This window comes from Pristis pectinata, chromosome 1, assembly GCF_009764475.1.
Source record: "Pristis pectinata isolate sPriPec2 chromosome 1, sPriPec2.1.pri, whole genome shotgun sequence".
NCBI classification, from domain to species: Eukaryota; Metazoa; Chordata; class Chondrichthyes; order Rhinopristiformes; family Pristidae; genus Pristis; species Pristis pectinata.
Window position 1 is genome coordinate 61,651,178 of NC_067405.1, and position 22,937 is coordinate 61,674,114.

General features: G+C 39.4%; 1 protein-coding gene across 24 annotated transcripts; it reads left to right on the forward strand.

Annotated features, from left to right (window-relative positions):
* The first annotated feature begins 1,230 nt into the window (after positions 1-1,230).
* sgo2 (shugoshin 2) lies at positions 1,231-22,546 on the forward strand. Of its 24 annotated transcripts, none has more exons than XR_007956523.1 (12): positions 1,306-1,454; positions 1,854-1,899; positions 5,918-6,103; positions 7,408-7,583; positions 7,998-8,102; positions 9,004-9,074; positions 9,785-10,008; positions 11,824-14,037; positions 16,200-16,359; positions 18,043-18,252; positions 19,345-19,439; positions 20,690-20,700. XR_007956523.1 is itself a non-coding variant. In XM_052018437.1 (11 exons), the coding sequence occupies exons 3-11, from the start codon at positions 5,962-5,964 to the stop codon at positions 20,821-20,823; spliced, it is 3,321 nt and encodes a 1,106-aa protein (XP_051874397.1). In that variant the 5' UTR covers positions 1,231-1,370; positions 1,854-1,899; positions 5,918-5,961; the 3' UTR covers positions 20,824-22,546. The 24 variants fall into 24 exon arrangements, 21 of the variants coding, with proteins under 21 accessions (XP_051874397.1, XP_051874532.1, XP_051874379.1 ...); XR_007956524.1 differs by having other exon boundaries at positions 18,047-18,252; XM_052018437.1 differs by lacking the exon at positions 18,043-18,252 and having other exon boundaries at positions 1,231-1,370; positions 20,690-22,546.
* Positions 22,547-22,937: the final 391 nt, after the last annotated feature.

Sequence of the window (22,937 nt, forward strand, 5' to 3'; positions counted from 1 at the left end):
AAGAACAGAAGTATCAACTGTTCATTTCCCTCCATAGATCGCCTCCCCTTGCCCCCAGAACTTATTCTGGCCTCTTTCTGTCCAGTCCTGATGAAGGGTCTCAGCCTGAAATGTTGACTGCTTATTTCCCTCCAGAGATGCTGCCTGACCCACTGAGTTCCTCCAGCATTTTGTGTGTGTTGCATAAGAACAGAAAATGCTGGAAACACTCACCAGGTCAGGCAGCATCTGTGGAAAGAGAAACAGATAGAAGACCCTTTGTCAGTACTGGGAAAAAGAGAAAACAATTTCGTTTCCAGTAGCAAAGTGAACGGGTGGCAGGATACATCACAGACACGTGACCACCCTGGGCTGTTGCCTGACAACTGTGCAAGTGTCCATGATGAAAAACACGATGATGCTGGAGGAACTCAGCAGGCCAGACAGCATCTGTGGAGAAAAGTAGACAGAATGTTTTGGGTCAGGACCCTTCTTCAGTACTGAAGATAGGAAAAGGAGAAGCCCAATATATAGGAGGGAAAAGCAGAGCAGTGATAGGTGGACAAAGGAGGGGAGGTGGGGTGGGAACAAGGTAGACGCAGATAAGAGATAGTGATAGGCAGGTGCGGGGGAGGTGGGGAGAGCAGATCCACTGGAGGATGGGTTAAAGGTAGGGAAAGGGAAGAAGAGAAGAAGCATGGTGGGGGGGTGGGTTTGTGGGGAAGGGAGGGTGTTGTGGGGAAGTGGGGGGGGTGTTGTGGGGAAGGGGTGTGTTGTGGGGAAGTGTGCAGCTGTGGGGAAAGATGTGGTTGTGGGGAAGAGGGGGTGTTGTGGGGGGTTATGGGGATCAGGGTGTGTTGTGGGGAAGGGGTATGGGGAAGGGGGTTGTAAGACAGGCGTGGGGTTGTGAGGAAGTGGGGGGTGTGGGGTAGGGGAGGTTGTGGGGTAGGGGGGCGTTGTGAGGAAGTGGGGGGTGTGGGGAAGGGGTGGGGTGTGGGGTAGGGGGCGTTGTGAGGAAGTGGGGGGTGTGGGGAAGGTGGGGGGGTGTGGGGAAGGTGGGGGGGTGTGGGGAAGGTGGGGGGTGTGGGGAAGGTGGGGGGTGTGGGGATTACCTAAAGTAGGGGAATTCAATATTCATACCGTTAGGTGCTGTCCCTCCAACGCAAGTGGCCGATTGGCGGCGTCTGTCGGGACTCAGCGCCCCGCCCCTTCCACTTCTCCAATGAAAGAGCAGAGCTCACCCTTCGACCCGATCGATCCAATGAAATTGCCCTCCGCTGTGTGAGCCCGAGCTCCCGTCCGACCAATCGGATCCGACGTTTTTTTTTTAATTTTATTGCGGGGACACAGGCAACGTGAGCTCTAACGGATCCGCCGCCCGCCGGGGAGGGGTGAGTGCCTCCTCTAACGGATCTGCCGCCCGCCGGGGAGGGGTGAGTGCCTCCTCTAACGGATCCGCCGCCCGCCGGGGAGGGGTGAGTGCGTCCTCTAACGGATCTGCCGCCCGCCGGGGAGGGGTGAGTGCGTCCTCTAACGGATCTGCCGGAGCGGGCTGACTGCGTCCGTTAACGGATCCGCCGCCTGCCGGGGAGGGGTGAGTGCGTCCGGTAACGGCCGCGGTGCGGTGGGGGTGGCTGCAGGCGGCGTGTAGGAGCGGGGTGGGAGCGGTATGTGAACAGTTCCCTGCGGAGCCTGCATTTGACGCCACTTTTAGGCAGGTTGGTCGGGAGGAAGGAACTGCAAATCTCAAATTAAAACAGAAATGTTGGAAATACTCAGCGAGGCAGGAAGAGGTCGTGGATCTGAAAGCTTAATCCTGTTTCTCTCTCTCTCTCTCTCTCTCTCCCCCCCCCCCCCCCCCCCCCCCCCCCCAGAAGCTGCCTGGCCTGAGTGTTTACAGCATCTTCTGTTATTACAAAGGTTGGTGAATCTTTGCCATCCCGAAGTAAGATTTGGATGTGACAGAGAGTGGATCTTAAGGAAAATCAAGTAGAGTCGTTTTAGATGGAGGTGGAAACGACAAGGGACTTGTCTGTAGGACTCCAAACAGTAGTGATAATGTATGGTGCATCGGGAAATTTAAAGTGCATGTTTTAAAAAAAATGCATAATCGTGGCGGACATTTGATCTACATATAGACAAGGCAAACCAAATTTGCAGTGGCTGTGTAGGCGATGAATTTGGGGAGAGGAATATAGGGGGTTATGGGAGGAGAAGCAGAGAGGGGGATAGATTGAACGGAGATTAGGTTTATATGGGTCAGCACAATATCGTGGGCTGAAGGGCCTGTACCGTGCTGTGCTGTTCTATGTTAGAAAAGGTGGTTTTCCAGATGCGTATGCTGAGGAACCAATGAAGGAGTGGGCTATTTTACATTCAGTGCTGTGCAATGAACATAGAACAGTATAGCACAGGACAGGCCCTTCAGCCCACATTGTTGTGCCAAAGTAATTAAACCAATGACTCCTAATTAATCTAATTCCTGTCTCCTCTCTTGTCCTTGCATATTCACGTACCTATTCTAAGAGGCTCTTAAACACTCCTATGCTATCTGCCTCTACCACCACCAGGCACCCACCACTCTCCATGGATTAAAACAAAACTTGCCTTGCACATCTCCTTTGTACTTCCCCACCCCTCACCTTAAATATGTGCCCTCTAGTACTAGATATTTCAATCCTGGGAATAAGATACTGACTGTCCACTCTATCTATGCCTCGCGTAATTTTATAAACTTCTATCAAATCTCCCCTTGGCCTCTGCCGCTCTTGAGAAAACAGTCCCAGCTTGTCTGACATCTCCTCACGGCATATGTCCTCCAAACCAGGCAGCATCCTCCTCTGCACCCTCTCCAAAGCCTCCACATCCTTCCCATAATGAGGCGACCACAGCCTTATCCATGACACCCACATTACATGAATAAAAAAAGCACGAAGGGGGAAAGAAGAAGCTCACGTAATAACATAAAAATTTGAGCAGTGGTTGCTTATCCAGCACTTCTAGCCTGCTCCACCATTCATAGGATCGTGGCTGACCTACCACAGTGCCATTTTCCTGCACTATTCTGATTGCCTTTGATTTCCTTAAGGCCCAGATTCCCTTAATGTGGAGCATAAACATCAGCAGGCACCAACACAAGGCACCTACAATGATTGGAAGGATCTTTGGTAGTTAAGGACGATTTAGGGTAGAGTGAGAGTAATAACATAAATAGAATTCTATAACAAGATTGAAAGAGATTTAGCTAATTCTCAGACTAGGGTCTTAGATTCAGAGAAAACAATCTCGTGAGGGTGCGAGGTGTGAAATGATTATGGTAGATTGGGAAACTACTTTAAAAGGTATAACAGTAGACAAGAAAGGGCCAATGTTTAAAGAATAGAGTTTACAATAAAGCATAAAATAAATATAATCTAGTTAATATATATAATAGTTAAATAGTTAATATATATAATCAACATAAGGTACAAAAACTAAGTGAAAAGTTGTCCAGCTATGGCTAAAAACAGAAAATAAAGATTATATAATATTAAATCAAAGGAAAAGGCATGTAATGTCGCAGAAAGATTTAAAAGCAATAAGGATTTTAACTTTCCTGATATTGACTGGGGCAAAATTTGTAAAGTGTGTCCAAGGTAGCTTTTTGAGACAATATGCAGCGAGTCCTACCAGGGAATGGGCTGTACTGATCTCATTTTTGAGAAATGAAATTAGGCAGATGGTGGAAGTGGTGGTTGGGGAACACTCTGAAAACATTTCTGTAAGTTTCAAGACAGTTATGGAAAAGGATAAGGTTGGTCCTCAAGTTGAGTTTCTAAATTGAGGGAGGCTGATTTCGCTAGTGCAAGAGAGGATGTGACCAAAATAGACTGGGAGCGGATGCTTATGGGTAAAACAACATCTGACAAGTGGCAGCCTTTTAAGAGGGTTAACGAGTTCAGGGGAACTTTCGATGTCAAAGTTTATTGAAGGTTTGATCAGGGGGATAAAAGATAAATTGCAGGTATAGGCAATTACAATCCAGTGAGTTCCTTCAGGAATATAGTGGATGAAGGAGAGTACTTGAGAATGAAATTAAAGGGGCAAAAAGAGGTCTTGAAATATCCTTGGACTGTAAGATCGAGGAAAATCCCAAGCCATTCTATAAATATATTAGGAGCAAGAGGGTAGCTAGCTAAAGAGTGTGTCCTCTTGGGGATCAAAGGGATAATCTATATCTGAAGCCAGATGAGGTCGGAAATGAATACTTCTCGTCTGTATTCACCGAGGAGAAGTAAGTGAAGCACAGTGAGTTTGGAGAGGGATACGTTGATATCTGGACTATGCAGTTTTGAAGAAGGTGGAGGGGTTAGGTGTCTTGGAACGTAAAAGGGTTGATAAATCCCCAGGGCAGGATGAGATCCATTTCTGAATGCTATGGGGAAATGAGAGAGGAGATTGCTGGGGACCTGAGTGGATTTTGGCATCGTTCTGAGCTGTAGCTGAGGTACCAGAAGACTGGAGGATAGCTAATGTAGTTCCTTTTTATTTAAGAAGGGCAGCAGGGATAAGCCAGGTAACTGCAGGCCGGTGAGCCTTGCATTAATAGTAAGGAAACTATTGGAGAATATTCCAAGGTTAGATGCAGAATTGATGTTTCCCCTGTCTGGAACATGGGAATCAGTGTCAAAATGTTTAGTCATTTGGGACATGAAGGGTATTGAATCTTTTGGAATGTTTCACCCAAAAAAAGGACTCTGGAGCCTCAATTGCTGATTATATTCAAGATGATAGGTTTTTCAACACTAAAGGAACAAAAGGATGTAGAGTCATAGAGATGTACAGCACAGAAACAGGCCTACGGCTGACATCTTCATACTGAACATTTTGTGCACAAACACTAACTCTATTTTCTTGCACTGGGTCCATATCCTTTGTCTTTTTGAGTGTCTGTCTAAATGTCTTAAATATAGTGATTGTACATGATCAACCACTTTCTCTGGCAGTGAATTCCTGGTATCAGCCATTCTCTGTGTTTGCCAAAATAAAAACTTTCTCCGCAAATCCCTTATAAAACTCCTTCCTCTCAACTTAATCCTATGCCCTCGAGTTTTAGATACCTCTACCATGCGAAGAAGATTCTGACTATCCACCTTATCTATGCCTCTTATAATTTAACATACTTCTATTATGTCCCACCTCAGCCTCCTTCACTCCAGGGGAAATACTCCCAGCCTATCTAATCTCCATAACTAAAATCTTCCATCCTGGCAACATCCTGGTGAATCTCCTTTGTACTCACTCCAGCACAACCACATCTTTCCTTAGTGTGGTGACCAGAACTGTACACAATCCTCCAAGTGCAGTCTAATCCAGTTTTTTGTAAAGTTGCAATGTAAACGTCCCGACATTTATATTCTGTGCCCTGACTCGTGATGGAAAGTGTGCCATATGCTGCCTTCACCAACCTGTCTACTGGTGTTGCCTCTTTCAGGGAATTGTGGACCTGAACCTGAGGTTTCTGTGACCATCAATATTCCTTAGTGCTCTACTATATGTGTCCTACCCCTATTTGCCTTCTCATACTTGTTGGCATTAAATACTGTTTTTCAATGTTTTGCCAAATTTTCCATCAGATATGGGTTCAGTGGCAGAAACTAATGTAAAACATTAGATGTGACTTGTTGACTGGCAGAGCACACAGTTGGAGCCGAATGGCCTTCTCCTATTATTTATATTCTTGTGACTGGCCAGGGACACGTATTGTAAGGTGAAATCCTTCCTTGTCTTTAGGAAGTTGATTTAAAAAAAGGAAAGTAAGGTCCCTTTTTCTATTAGATAATTGTTTTATTATTTGAAAAGGATTTTAATATTTATGGTTGTGTATTTGCATTTACTGAAGCATGTTGGAAGTTTTATATTTGGTTAAATTCATTGAGTGAAGGTTTGCTGTTTACAGTGCAACACATCTCTCAAAGTGTTCATAGTGACAGCATTCAAAACATGGAAAGTGGAACAATGTCGACGAAAGTATCCACCATCGGTTTGGAATTTTCTGATAAAATGAAGGAGCGAAGGAATGGTATATTGAAAAAGACAAAATACAATGCTTTCTTGATCTCCAAAATTAAGACCAAGATTCTAAGTAAGTTATCTATTGCTCCCAATATGCTAGTTTCTGAACATTTTTCTGAATTGCAATCAAATTCACTAAACCTCACTAAATTAAAATTGTAATCAAATCTGAATTGTCTTTTGTAGATTCCTTAAAATTGAGGATTACAGTCATTAATTTTTTTAAGATGGTCCTGGTTTGAGTCTTGTTGAGGCACTTCAAAGTGCTGAAAACGTTAAACTGTAAGAGAGGTAATATGTGAAATTGTCAATTGAGTTAGCAGAGGGCCATTGATATTGATCACTGAATCAGCCATTCATGTGAATTTTGAATGGAGGCTTAATTGTGTTTGGAGGAAATGTTTTTTCAAAACTTGATGTAGGTTTAATTGCAGTTATGTCCCAACTTACTAAACCAGTGAAGGTTGAACTTAAAGACCATTTCCACATATGCCCAATCATAATCATCAGCCAGATTCTGTTAATATTATTTAAACTTGAGAAATGAGAGACTACAGATGCTGTAATCTGGCACAAAAAATAAACTGCTGGAGGAGCTCAGTGGGTCAGGTCAGCATCTGTGGAGGCAGAGATAGCTGATGTTACAGGTCGAGACCCTGCATCAAGACTGAGAGTGTAGAGAGGAGATGAGATGAGAGGCAGGGGCTGGCAGATGGAACCAGATGAGGAGGGGCAGATGAAGCCAGGTGGTGGAGCTGGGAGACCTGCGGCTGGTGGGTGATAGTGGAGAGAGGAAAGGAAAGGGGCAGATGGAGTCAGGTGGGGGATGTCAGCTATCCCCTTGCCTCCACAGATGCGATCTGACCGGCTGAGTTCCTTCAGCAGTTTGTTAATATTACTTAAACACTCTCTTCAACTAAACCCACCCCATAATTAAAAATTGTCATTTGTCAATCAGGTTATTCATTTGCAGTATTTGCTGATCCAAGTAAGTCATTCTCTCCATACGACCAATTTATAATCTGGACTTGTGTCCACGGTTTACAGTTGTTTGGGGAAAAAAAAACATTACAACAAAGTAGAATGAATTGAATGTCTATGGGATAGGCAATCTCGTAGTAATATTTAAAATGCTTGTCTATTTGGATAATTTACTTTTATTTCTCTTTATTTTGTCCTTATGGCAAAATCAAAACATTTCAGATCTATTATGCTATATATCAAACCGTTTAATTGTTTAGAAAGTGCTTTATCCCTTTGAAGGCAATGGTTGAGCAGCTGACTGAAGTGAGATATCAATTTCTTTTACAGAACAAATAGCTCATTTTCCAAACTATGCATTGGACTAAATTCAGAATGACTTGTTTCTTTCAGACAACTCATCCATGATGAAGATTTCACTTAAAAATAACAATAAAGCTTTGGCGTTAGCTCTTGCCAATGAGAAACAAAAATATAGGATGGTTGAGCAGGAAAAAGTAATGCTTCAAAAAGAAATATGCACTCAGAATTATGACATTGTTATGCTTCAGCAAAGGCTGAGTACTCAGGTAATAAGGACATATTTCTGATTTCCCCTCCAGTTGTCAACCTTAGTTAACTTGGCATGCTAACTTAAACATTTTTGGGATCTGTCTTGAGTTTCTTCCCTCCTATTTAGATAATTTATTTTTATCTGGTTCCTTCTAAGTTTAAGCTGAAAGTTCATAAAACATGAGCTTCTTAAGTATAGAGAGTTAATCTTGCAAGGGATATGTTCAGGTACAACTTAAAGGCATAGGTAGATACACTGGAAATTTGGGGTGGAAGGATTAAGGATTGATGTCAGGATATATAGCCAAATGTGTAAACTATGGGCTTAAGAGATATTTGAGAAAATGTTAATCTAAATTTCAATTTAGATGTAAATATCTAGTTCAAGACTGCAAATGTGACCCCTGGATGTTATTTCTTTTGAGAAATAGAATGCTAAAATTTCAATCTTGGAAGAATTCTTGATGAAGATAAAAAGCTGTTTCTCAGATGCTACAAGTTACTTGTCAACTGCAATCAGTACCTGTGAATGTGATGTAAGAATTTTCTTTATCCCATTTCTTTTTAAGTTGAACTTTTGACGTTACAGAATGCATACTGCATCCAAGAAAAACAACTTGTGTGGTTTACTGAGCAAAATCTAGGCTTCGGTGTTCCCTTTTCTCCCCCTTCCATTTTTCCTTTCCATGACTATGCAGCACTCCTTCAGCAATGTCGGAATGCTAGTGTAGGCCATCCAGATTTCTCAGTCTTATTGAAATTATTTGATGTATAGCCTATGCAGAGTAAGTTTGTTTGGGGGGATATCAGAGTATTGATTTCTGTGTTTTTTTTTGTTCAGGAAGTTAGTGACTAGAATACGGTGACTTGTATCTGTGGCTTTTAGTTAATTATCTTTATTTTGTCAACTGTGGTTGTGTTCTTGGTATGTGGCTGGATTTTCTTGAGTGCCTGACACCCATACATTTGATGTCCACAAACATTCAAAATCATTAAGTAACTTTTTTTTAATTAAATCAACAAAACATTGCTGTACTTCTGGATTTCTGATGAAACCATATTTACTCTTATTTTTCAAGGAGCACAGCCTTGCTTGTTACCAAAATGCACCATTTCGCATGTCCACGATGACATTCATTTGCCAATTGTGTATCTGCTCAGCACATTTCGTCTTGGCTTTTTGTTGCAATCTTCAGTATTAATTAGATTCCAGTTTGGTATATCTGACATGCATATGCTTTATGAAGGTTATCTGCTGCATGTGCTCAACTTTTATTGCATTTCATGGTGTGGTACAGACCTCTTCCTTCTGCCTTTTGCACAACAATAATCACATACTTTTTATTATAAATTTTCTAAAATCTTAACATTATTCTGTGAATATTAGACTAATAACTTGTATTATTCCAATTGTAGTATTTGCTCTTTTTAATCTAGTTTCAAGAACATCAGTTGAATGGTTTATGTGAAAGAAGCAGCACTGTAAGTCGGAGTTGCAGCTCTAGCTTGTAAGTAATTCTTCAAGTAAATGGTAATATTGACTCAAAGTTGAGAAATTATGATTGTTACATTGGCTACTGTTTTAAGATTTGGAACAGGAATTAACTTGAAATTTTGTTACAATGGGGTTTAATAAATTCAACTGGAAGTTCAAAAATTTTATTACCGTTGCAGTGGAATTTCAAAATGAATAATATTTAGTATTGCATTTGTTAATTTGGCTGATTCTTGCTCTTGGTTGTCTTTTAATTTTGTTCTTGGTAATAGCATTACAAGCTGCTTTTAAGCTTTCTCTTGCACAAGCCATCACTCAGTATGTGGTCAATTGACAAATTTCAGATTAACTGGTTCTCATTGACAGCCCAGTTTTTCTCTCGATATACCTCACTAAGATCAGCAATTTCTCTCGGGTTGCTGTGGTGAATAGGTTCTAGACTGTTCAGATTTGTCCAAATGCCAATCCTCTGCAAGTAACCTGGAACAATCTCTTCTGTGTTGCTGAAACTGATATTTTGTTTGGGGGAGACCTTGACTCCTTTTAGCCAAATTTTGTCCTGATGAACTGAAGATGGAAAATATTGTTTCTTGTAACCTGGGGCATCAGGAGCCTAGTTCTTTTGTGAAGTACAATGAAAAGAAATGGGAATATATATTTTCAAATAAATGTAAAAGAAGTTGATATCATAAATGATTGTCTATTTGCTTACAAAAATACTAGGTTACCATCAGGAATCCCAGTAAATCTTGGAGAAGTTCATCGGACTAGTGGCATTAAGAGTAACATTGATTCTTTTAACGGAGCTATAAAGATTCCATTTGAAAATGCTAAATCATCAATTTGTGTACCAACATCTCAAACCTATAACCTGAATTTCCATGAAAATTTTTCCTTAAAAGACCCAAATATGGGAGAACAGCTTATAACTGGACAGCCTATTCAAGGTATGGATGGATTTAAAAAAAAATCTCAATATTATCAATATGAAACTTGTGTAATCACACTGTAAATTAATGTAGTGTAGTTCTGGATTGTATGCAAGTAAATAGTTAAACATCCAATCATTCTTTCAAGGTTTTAAGTGTTTGCGGATGGCTGGCTATAAAACTGTTTTCCTCTTATCTGGCTTTCTGTTTTGACCACCGTCTCTGATTCGATCAGATCAGAAACTCGCTATGGAGAATACTGAAACTGAATAAATACAAAAGGTATCAGCAGGTGTGGGGAGAGATTGGGAGTACAGCATTAAGTTAGAGGATGAACCATGATCGTATTTAATTTTGGAGCAAGGTGGATGGGCCACATGGCTCACACTGCTCCTAGTGGGCACTGGTAAAGGTGCATAAACACACCTATTGGAACTTGCTGGACACTAAAGCATATACTTTGTGGACATTTGTATGAAAGTGTTTTAAATGAATGCATCCATATATGTGGAATATTGCTGTAATCTTTAATCTAGAGATAAAGCAAAATCAAATCTTCAAGAAAATGTGAGAAGTCCCAGTAAGTTTGCTACTGTTTGGTAATTATTGAGAGTACTTTGAGTGTGAAAGACAGAATATGAATGTAAAAAAGGTTTATTCAGTTTTTCAGCTTGCTCTGTGTATTTAGTGCACAACTGTACCTTGTAATCAATTTTATTGCATCAGGTTACTACTGAGGAATCTAATGACTTTGGTTAAGCACTGAAGTGAAACTTTGGCCCTATCTACAAATTCATTTTCCTCTCTGCCTTGGTATTGGATTGGACAAGGTTGTATCCGCTATGTCCTTTTCAATCCTAAGCAGAGTTATTCATCTCTGTAATATTGTCAATCCATCTTAGCCCATCACTTGAAATGTTTGAATGTGGCTCTGAGTTTTAACACCATCTTGGCCAGCCTCCCATCTGCTGTTTCCTGCAAACTTAATATCATCCAAAACTCTGACCATTCCCTAAGTGTTTCATCCTACATGCCACTGTTGGCAGCCATGACCCATGCTATTGGCATTCTCTGGCAAGGCCCTCTGATGGCCTGATGACTTTTCTTTGAAAACCCTCCTTTAAACTCAAAGGTATGGTTAAGTTTATAGTTGCTCCTCCTTTAGCTCTGATTATACCTCTGAAGTGCCATGGGATAGTCCCTATTATGAAGGTACTGCACAGATGCATGTTCTTCTTGAAATAAGTAATCTTTTTATTCTTATAGTGTACTTGTAGTGTTTTTACTACCTCTGACAAGAGCGGCCTAGTTGCTGTTGAAGATTAGGAAATATGACGGTTTGTGCACAGCAACCTTGACAATGACAACATCTCTTTTTAATGCTTTAAGGGCCAGGGGTTGACCAGGATATCAGAGACACCTATCTAATCTCAATAATTCAATGAGGTCGTTGGTATTTACTGGAGTAAAATAGAAATTCTGTTTTATTCAAACACCAGTATTTGATAATTTATTTTTCCCTTGGTATTGCACTGGAGTGTCAGTCAAGTTTTTTTTTGTTCTCAGGTCTATGGACTTCTAACTGGGATATGAGAATGTTGTTGACTGCTGCTGTGCTTTTACAGCTTCAGGGCTTTTGGTAAAAGCAAGAGTTATGTTGTAGGTTCAGTTCCATTAATGAATAATGAAAGTATAAGTTACTAGATGTTTTGTTTTTGTAGTTACGTTCATTCACTCGGCCTTAGTTTTGTTTATGTATGAGTTATGAGTATGTGGTTAGATGCTCTTAATTTGGTCCATTTCAAAACATTTTGCGTGCTTTTTGTATTTTAGATGGTGTTTCAAGTCATCCCAGGCTTCACAATTCTGGAACATCTGCAATTGATGGTATTCATGTTCCACCAACATTTATTCAGCAAATCCCTGCAGCAGAGCTGAGTGGGGCTATGTGTGCAAATCAGAATATCACATTAAGAAGAAAAGATTCACATTCTCGAAGTTCTAAAATGTTCATGGAAGTAGTCAAGAAAAACAGTACGTCCCTGGCCAAAGAATCCTTCTCAAGAAATTCTGTATCCAGTGAGAGCTTAGACTTTAGCAGGACCAGTTTGGCAGCGTCACAAGCCATAACAATGCCAGTGCAGTCTACTTCACAACTTTCTGACATAAAAATGAGTGGTGCCAATGAGTTTGAGGAACAGTCAGTTGAGCTACAGAAACCTGAAGAGACTGCCTTTAGTGCAGAAATGGATCTGACAGCCGCTGATGTCGCAGAAATTATTACTGTTGGAACTAAAGCCACAAAAAGCAGTTTCGAAAAACCGGCAAGAAATGTGGAAATTGAAACACAGTCTGAGAACGTGAACTCTCTGCGAAAAGTAAAACGACTCAAGGGGAAAAAATCCAGTGCTAAAGGCAGTTGCAACACTGCTCCTCTTGTGTGTGAAAAGAAGCCAAAAAAATGTTTCCAGAAATTTTCTAATTTGGACCAAGTAAGTAATAATGAGGTGTCTAATGTTGGACTGAGTGAATGGTCAGTGGGTAAAGAGAACATTCATACAAATAGTAATGAGAAATATAGCCAGGTTTTAAATGGTCCACCAGCTAATATAAAAGAAAATGTTGAGGAAAGGATACTTGCAGCCCAAAAAGGGAAGAAGAGTGTTGAAGAAATTGCATCCAATATAATGGTACATTTGAACAGGGAAGATTGTTGTGAAGTGGCGATAAATGAAAATCCAGATGATGCACAAGAGAGCAATGTAATTTCAAATGATTTTCTGAAAGAAAAGATTGCTCAAAAAACACTTAAGATGAAAAAGCACAAAGGATTAAAAGAAAGTAAATCTAATCCAATTACGCATAAAAATAGAGAACCTAAAGCTGAGGAGATGGGTGAACATCTATATCGTGATGAATGTGGAAATGTATGTAATAGGAAGGCTGGCCAAAAGACACTTATGGTGACACAAGAGCATGTGAGTGTTAAAGAAAACCTGTCTAAATCAACTGGTCAGGAGAAACTTGAAAAGCAACAAGTGATAGCAATAGGTGAATGCTCACGTAGTCCAGAAGTGAGAAGCGGCACCTGTAATGCCTCAGAGGAAAATACTGTTAGTAAAGGCAAGGCTAGACTTGGAACACTTGTGTGCAAGCAGCGCAACACCATTAAAGAATGTTCAGTAATACATCAGAATGACACCAAACACGAATTGAACATGGTTGAGCCTACAAGTTGCAGAAAAGTTGACACTGCATTTGAAGCTTGTCAAGTGCTTGAAACGCACAAAAATTCATCCAACCAGGAGAAATGCAGAGAGCAGCCTGAAATGGTACCAGATAAATGTGTGGGAGTAGATGATTCCAGTTTTGATGCTTCACAGAAAGAGATTGGCAAAAAAAGGTGCAAGGCAGACCGAAAAACTTTTGTAATATGCAAACAACATAATACCATTAAAGAGAATCCCTCTGAACTAATTAAACATGAATGTGGTCAACAGTCCATGATAGCTGAAAATCTGCCAGCTTCAAAAGATAGCACTGAAACTACCAATGTGTCACAAGAAAATGTGAAGGAAATCATAGACAAAAGAACATTGCCAACATACAAAATGTGTAACAATGTTGAAAATTCATCTAATCAACCTGTGGAGAAGCAAAGCAGAGAACAGTTTCCAGTGGAGATTAATCAGTACTTGAATAGTTTGGTGAAGAGGAATCAAAAATGTTGCAAATCAAATGCAACTCTGGAAAATCTTAAAGAGAAGCTGGTTGAAACAACAGTTTTTTGTAAAAGCATTGAAAACACAACTCGTTCAATTGTACCGGAGGAAAATCCAGGGCATTGTAAAGTGAAGGATGAACTGGGATTGTGTGAGGAGAACACCTGCGTGAATTTAAAAAGTGATCAGATGGCTCTTTCAAAAAAAAGAAACAAACTTGGAGAGAGAATCTGCACTAATGGCTCTAGTGACTCTGACCAGCAACTATTCAGAGAGGACAATGTTGGAGTGGATCTTGCAATAGCAGAATGTTCAAAAGTTTTAGGTATGCTTTTATTTCTGTTCAAACAATTCTCTAATACAATTACATCAGCTAATTGCTATAAATATGACATGGAAGTCATTTTCTCAATGTTCCAAAATATATCATAATTACTTAATGCAAGTATGGCAATAATGAGCTGAGGTAAACAGAAAATCTGTTAATTTTACTTGTTAAAACTTGAGTTCATTTAAAATTCTGTTGCTTGTCTCCTAGCTGGGATCAAATCCCATTTGCATCTCACCTGTGCTCATTGGTCTACAGTTATGCCTAACTAAACAATACTTCAATTTTAAGTCCTACTCTTGCTTTCAAATTCACTTGTAGATTGTGACAAGCTTGTAACATTGATATGATGCAAAATGTATTAAAGCAGTTGAAAAAAATAAACATTTGGTCCAAGTGAATTAAAATTCACTCATCCACATTAAACTTGGGTCTATCGATCACATAGTTTAGTCTGGAATGGAAAAGTGGAGACATGGTTAATCTTTAACAAGAATGCAGCAAAACAAAAAAATCAAGGAGTTACCACTATTTCTAAGAAGCTTTAAATGTATTATTGGCATTTAACTATGGAATGGAGAATTATTTATGGGAGGACAATTGACGGGGTGGTGTCAATGCTGAAGGTGGAGAAAGAAATGATCCATTACATATTTTATAGTATGATTGGATCAAATGTGGCTACACCTGGTTATCAGAAGTACATTTGGGTTCTGATTAAATGCTTGGTTAATGTACAAATAAGGGCCTAAAGGCAGTGAGGAGCAAATGTTAGGAAACCAAGTAGAATATCTGACAGAAATATCTTAAAGTGTAATAAAAGAATTGGGGCATGAGGAAAAATAGCATCATTTAACAAGGAAAAATTGCAAAAATTGTTCAGCTTATGAATTACAGATTTGAACTTGAATACTACAGCATAAGATTTGAAGAAATACAGTTTGACAGTTATGTTGAATATTTTTCTTAAAGCTCTTTGGGATTTTTTAAAATCCTGTTTTCTCCATAATTAACTGCTAACAAAATTTGAAAAAATGCTCTTTTCTATAAATTCTTTCAATCATTAATTGAAAGGGAGAAATAAGTACTCCTTTTCTGTTGCTTCATTCTTCTTATCTGCATCTGTACTGACACCTTAGATTAGTCAACATTAGTCATCTAACTTCAAGCTGTGCACTAGATCTCAGGGCTTTCCTGGTGGTCAGTGCCCAGAGCACCAACTAGAAGGGTTTAGAGACTTTCAAAACTGAGAATGCTGCAAACCCGGCAATAAGTACTCATTTTGACAAACTTGCTATAAATTCTGCAAGTTCATTCTCCCAAATGGTAAAAAGCTACATTTGCACTCTTTCAGCTTGGTATGTAGCTCTAGCAACAAATTAAGTGCATTAGTGGTAAATAACATTAGTGGTAGTGCTCCATAAAAATTAGCAGTTAAGTAAATATTCCAGGCTAGACTGTGTTTTGGGGTCTGCCCTTCAGGTCACGGACTATCCTGTTTTGGAAATGTATTTTCATTCTTTTATTGTTACTATGTCTAAATTCTGGACATCTCAACCAAACAAGACTGTGGGACTTCCTTCACCAGAACTGCAGTAGTTCACAAAAGTAGCTCACCATCACCTTCCCAGGAACAACTAGGAGTTGGCAATAAATGCTGACGTTGCCTGTGAAGCCCAAATCCTGTAAAATTGTCTTCCAATTTCATATTAAAGTGCACTTCCTTGCAGAATAATGCAAATTTACTCAACCTCAGAATTCTGCATTTTAAAAGCAAGTTTGATCACTGAGCAAGAGTTTATAATCAAATGGATCAGTACTGTCACAACATTAATCAAAATTCCCATTTTAAATGAGGCAGACTTGTTGGTCAGGAAGAATATTTTCACTGAAACCTTATGATACCAAAATGGAGAAGAGAGACCACAATTGCAATTTTTTTCAGATTTGGCACTGAATGCTTTATCCCATCAATCATACAGGCATGAATGCATAAATGTCATTCCCCAGTGGATTCATTGAAAGTGTTCCTACATTTAAAAGTCAAGTTGCTTAACTAGATTTCGTTAATCAGTAAGGGTTGACAGTTTTTACTGCTTTCATATCAATCTGTTGTAATATACCAAAGGCCTGTTTCCTTCCCCTTTTTATCATTACAGAGAAGGAAGAATGTAAAGTTCTAAAAGATGTGACAAACTTAACCCCCAGCAAACTTAACTGTCAGTCACAACTCTCAGAAGGAAAACAAGAACTTCTGTGTTTACGCAGCAAACGCCAAGCCACTGCAATAGTAAACTACAAAGAACCAACCCTGAGAAGGTACGTGAATTTTGTTAATTGGCTTTACTTAAAAGCAAAATACTAACAAAGCATATTGGATTAAAATCATTTCAAAAATTATACTTCTTTACCCAAACTTATGTGTTCGCCACACTCAAACAAGATCCTAACCCTGGTTGATAATGTAGTGGCTCAGCAAAGAAGACAAGCTTGCATATGCTGCAGAGTCATTTTTTTTTCAGGAAAGGTCAAAACTAAAAGATTCCTGATTACAGGTGTTACAGTCTCAATTATAAATTGTCCAAATACTTGAAGGTTTTGAATCCAGAAACATTTTAAGAGTAGTGCCCAGTGGTTCAGAGCTTTGCTACATAACCCACATAGTATTCTTTGTTCTTGATACCAATGTTGCTGTATTAGGAGTCAAAGCTTTGAGACCAAATTAGTTAACCAGGAAAGTTGTGGCTTAAATGTGGCAGCCCACCGATTTTATATAACTCCAGGTCATGCCATCAACACCTGGTAGAGATTTGTGAGCAGAAAGATCAGTATTGGGCAGAACATATTTGCTACTAGTGGATTTCAGTCTCCTGATTACAAAATGAATCTTGCACCAATATTTGATGAAATGACATAGAACCTTAAGAGTTGGAAAGAGAAATTATAACATGGATCAAGCCTGTTTAGCTCAACCACCCGACCAGTTTTAATTATCCATATAAGCAGTGGTCTCCTAACTGCCTGTTAACGTATTCCTTTGTCCCTTGACCCTCTAGCTACCAATCCAACCTATTATGAGGCTTTAATCTAATTTTACTGCTCTTCAATTTCACAGCTTTTTAAAATTCTGCCCTAATTTTTTCATAACCTTAGATCTAATGAATCTTTCACTGTAGACTCCTCAACTATTGAAAAGATGATTTCCATTTACCGCTCCATTAGTTTAACACCACCAAATTACTCCAATTTCCTGTTCTACCGAGGATTACTGTCTTTAATATTTCCAATTAATCAATGCTGTACTCAATTTTGTTTAACCGGTGAGACTCAAAACTGCACAGTACTTTAACTATGTTTTCAGATAAATCTGTCATGAAATCTGCACCTTGGATTCAATACCTTTTGACATAAATCCTAATTTCCATTAGCACTTTTATTGCCACATCTAGATGAGCTGCTGCTATTTGTCTTGTGAACCCCTTCTCTCATGCACTTATCCCTTATTAAGACATGTAGAGCTTGACAGATTTACTTACAATTTCCATCGTGCTCTCTCTTCCACATGGCTCATTTCTGATTCTTGGCAACTTCTATCTTGAAAGAGGTTAGTAATTAATATTTATTATGAGCTCTCCTGACTACACCTCCACCCTGCTTTCTATAAGAACCCCATTCCATTTTTCCAGTTTCTCCAGCTCTAATGACACATTCCACTCCAGTGATTCCACAATAAATTTTTCCTTGTCTTCCCCTTCACTGCAGTTGACAGGGCACTCAACTGTTGTAGTTTGCATACTTCTGCTTTCAGCTCCTCTTTCTTCCCAGCCAAAGCAAGGAAAGGGTTTCCCTTTGTCCTCAGCCTCCACCTGAAATATCTTTCCTCCCCACCCCTCCTGTGGTTTCCAAGAGAACTGTTTCCTCTGCAACCCCTCTCCTCACAGTATCCTCCTGTTCAACCTCAGGAGATTCAATACCTGCCCACTTACCACCTCTTCCCACCAGCCAGGGACCTAATGGCTATTTCCATGTGAAGCGGTGATTCACTCGTAACATGTACAAAATGCTGGAGGAACTCAGCAGGTCAGATGCCATCTTCGGAGGGAAATTGAACAGTCGATATTTTGGGCCTAGACCCTTCATCGGGACTAGAAAGGAAGAGGGCAGAAGCCAGAAGAAAAGAAGCATGGGCTGGCAGGTGATAGGTGAAATCAGGTGAGAGGTTTAATAATCCGTTAATTATTTAACTATATGGATACGTGCCTGTCACCTGCCAGCTTGTGCTCTCCCCCTCCCCTTTTTATTCTGGCTTCTGCCTTTTTCCTTTCTAGTCCTGATGAAGGGTCTCGGCCTGAAACGTCCGCTGTTCATTTCCCTCCATAGATGCTGCCTGACCTGCTGAGTTCCTCTAGCATTTTGTGCGTGTGGCATCTGCAGTCTTTTGTGTCTCCGTGTGTCAGTGATTCACTTGGATATCTTTCAACTTACACTGCAGTTGGTGATGATTTAGTGGTCTCCACATTGGAGAAACCAACACAGGTTGGGTGACCGCGTTATACAACACCATTCAGTCCGCAAGAGTGATCCTTAGCTTCTAGTTGCCTATCACTTTAATTCCCCTGGTACTCTTGGTCTACTTCGTCCTTATCTTCTTGCATTGGGCATTGTTGGAACAATGTAAGCTTTGAGGAACAGGGTCTTCTGCCTGGGTACATTACAGTTCTCAACTCATTAATGATTGATTTCAGCTAAACCACCTTTCCAGTTTGTGTCAGAATTTACCAGTTCTAACAAAGGATCGTCAACCTGTAATGTTAAGTGTTCTCCTCTCTCCTCAGATGCTGCATGATCTCTTAGGTATTTCCAGTATTCATTTAAGATTGCTAGCAACTGCAGTGTTTTGCTTATCATTTCCAAACAGATTGTTCAAATCTCCTCTATCATCATTCTTTTAGCTTTATTGATGCCTCCTTCATCCAGATCTGCTCTGATTTATATGCTTTCACTATGATCTTGTAGCTGTTGTTAACTCTTAGACTCCACCCTATTTCAGACATTGGGAATCATGACTCCCTCCTTTTAAAACACTTTTTTAAATTGTCCTAGTTATGATGAAAGTTTGTTCACCTAATATGTTTCTCTCAACATTTGCTGCTTAACCTGTTGAGTATTTCCAACATTTTTTATTTAAGCAATTTGGTTTTTTTTTAAATGGTCAATGTTTTTTAAATGCTTTCACACAAAATCAAAATACATCAAAGCTCTGCAATAATTCAAAGTTGAAAATGAATTCCATGTTCTGTGAAGGGACCATGAAGATTGGAATAAAGTTAGGTGGAAGAAAAACAAAGCAATGATTTGGATTGAACACTGGATTAAGTTTTCAAGCAATCAGCCTACAGGTACTATCAAAGTGTGAGGCAAGGTGAACACTAAAAATGTATCTGGATAAACTTATCCATCAGATGGTACAATTGTTTTCAAAACGATGTACTGAATTCATGATGTCTGCCTCAATGCACCAGTGGGAGGGTAATCTGCAAGAATTGATAACGATGAGTTTTTTTTATCCTACTATGCTCACACAATCAAAGATGTATTTTAAACTTCTCAAAATGGAAGGGGCCTTTTTGAAGCTGTGTAGGCAAACTGATATTTCTGCCTCTTCCACTGGAGATTCAAAACTCTCAAGCAGCTGTACTTGTAACCCCCATTTATATGTAACAGCTTTAACACTGTAAACCTCCATGTTGTCTCGAGTAGCATAAATAATAGAAAGCAATGATGGAAGTTAGAAAAGGAAATAAGAATTTATAGGTTCAAGGCCTGTTCCAGGTACATAAGCTCACAATCCTGACAAACTTTGATGCAGTATTGAGATGTTATACTGTCATTGGATATCGTTTGAATGAGAAGTTAAGGTCCTGCTGCCACTTCAGGTGGATGAAAGAAGCCAGGGCATTATTATTGCATTAAGTTCTTCCATATTTTGGCAACATTTTATTCTTCACCCAAGTTCTTTTGTTCAAATGTTACTGGTTATTACTGTTTGTGAGGTGTTGTAGCACAATGTATCTTTTGTTATTTGGGCAAACCAGGTGTACGGAGTTGGAGGAGTAATGGCTTAAGGATAGAGGAGGTTGTGAGGACTGTGTAGTGAAATAATGAAGGAATTGGTATAAATTCCACTAACTGTAGCAAGGAGTTTGGGTCTTATTTTGCAGTGCACAATCCAGTTTGGGTGGTGCTAATTAAGGGGAAAATGATCAGGATGGAATATATTGGTTCAGCAGTGGATGGGATATTCAAAGGATAGTGTCAGTCTTGCTCGGTTGACGGTGGCCCTCAGTACTTTTTGAGTTAAAGGTGTATGTAGAGTTTACTTCTGCAAGCTTCAGCGGTTGCCTTACAGCAATTTGTACTCAAAATAGAAGTCTTTTTCAAGTAGGCCCAACCACACCACTCCCGATACTACTGCTTTCCTACATCTGTATGTGGTTGAGCATGAAACTTGGATTATGTCATCAGTTTGAATCTGTGGATTTATCATTTGCAATATTTCTTTCATTTTCCATAAGCTTTGTAGGAATGTTCAAATGTAAAGAAATTATTGCTGAAATAATTCATGGAACGTGCTTTTTACTTTTTGCAGTAAACTGCGTCGAGGGGATGATTTCACAGACTCAAAATATCTACGTTCACCTGTCCATAAAAATGGAAAGAAAAAGAGGTGCAGTATACCAAAAGTCCACAGATAGCTACATGAGGCAGGGGGAAGCAACTTGAATTTTGTTTGGTTTTGTAATCTCCTAAATTTCCAACTAAAATGTCAGTTCAAGTAATACTTGCATTTCTTTCACCTACTTAGATATCAAAACTGTAAATTTGTTTTGACATCTCAGTATTCAAACTATATCTTGGGTATAATTATGCAGCTAAAGATTATGTAACAAGGTTGATGTACTTTTTGTGTAAATATCTAGACCGGTGCAAAAATCCTAATACCAGCACTACCGATTACTCTATAATTGGTACATTAAAGCTCATACACCCTACTTGTACAGATAGTTATTGTACCCAAGTTTTGTGTAGAATTAATGCAGCAGAGCTTACACAAAAAAATGTGGTAGAAGGCTGAAGCTCATTTGTACTAAGGTTGTAAACAGTAGATGCATACCCTTGGGATAACCTACCAATTCTGAGGTACTGTGATCAGCTTACACCTTGCAAGAAGAAAGCAAGTCTTGAACAGGTGCGGGTGCAGTGGGGAGCCTAGTGCAACGACAGTTTTGTATATGAGTTCTGCTTTGTTGTTGTAGCTCATGTGATTTGGTAAATATCCATTTGTTAAATGCACGTTGGTCAGTTTCTGTTTATTCTTTTAAAACTTCAGTTGATTTAGCCATGCATTGTCATGGATTTTTAAGTATACCTACCTCTAAGTTTTTTTTTATTGCATTGAATTTAATAGTTGAAACTGAATAAATACTTGAGATGCAATAAATATATTGCTCTTTGAAATTATGTTCAATCACTATTATATAATTATTGTTTCATACCAGTTTCGTAAAGGAAAGCTAAAACGTTCACCTAAAATGTATAAATTGGAATTGCAGATGACCATTTTCATTTGACTTTCCAAAACTGCTCATTAGGAAGCCACATTGCTTTGCAACTTATTTTAATCTTCTGCCTTCTATAGTGTATTTATGTTCTGGATGTAACATCCAATCAAGGATTCTGGAATAGTGTTTAAAATCTAATACTTAGTTTGTGACCAAGGGCAAAAAATAGTTTGTCCATGGCATCTTTTTACTTTTGTGGTTTCGCATGAAAGACTTCTGTAGACCACAACAAAAATGTTAATATATCAACATAGTGTGAGAATGGGCTGGAGTGTAGTTCCCATTTCCTCATTAAAACTGCTGTTCATTTGCCTTCCTCTTTCTCTTCAACTACCAACCATCCCACCTTCTCTTCATGTTGCTTCTCTCCAGGATTCTGATTTTTTTTTTTAAAAAAAAAGTGACCTACATGTTCACAATGGGTGATTTGAGCCAATTCAAGTTGCCTAGCAGAATTACATTTGGAGAGGAGCCAGTCTGTATCTGGATTTCAACAAACTTGCAGTATTTGTGTTGCAGTTGTACAGCTGGCCTTAAATGCTGGTGTGTTATCTGATTTAGGTGATATGAAAATGGTTTTCTAACAAACTATCTACAGTGCAACAAGAATTTGCCTGGTTCATCCTCTAGTGCACAGTATCTTGCCTGCAAGCCATAATGCAGAGGCAGGACTGTGAGTGCAGAGCAGTGGTAGATTGAATTTAATTGAGACAAACCACCTTATTGTCTACCTGCACTGCACTTTCTCTGTGGCTGTTACATTTTATTCTGTATTATTGTTTTACCTTGTACTACTGCATGCACTGTGTATTAAATTGATCTGTGTGAATAGTATCAAGATGAGTCTTTCACTGTACCTCAGTACATGACAAAAATAAACCAATTCCAACAAATGTGAGATCATACATTTTGGGTCATCTAGTATTGACTAGACATCTACAGTAAATGGCAGAGACCCTGAGTGTTGATGTATAGAGGGACTTTGGGGATGCAAGTTCATAGTGACACAAGCAGATAACATAGTGAAGACAGTTTAGTTTGCTTTCATAAGCAGGGATATTGAATAAAAGAGTTGGGACATATTGCAACTGTACAAGACACCAGTTAGGCCACACTTGGAGTCTTGGAATCACTGCTCTGCTTTTCCCTCCTATATATTGGGCTTCCCCTTTTCCTATCTTCAGTCCTGAAGCAGGATCCTGACCCAAAACTATGACTACCTGCTTTTCTCCATGGATGCTACCTGGCCTGCTAAAAGTTCCTCAGCATTGCATT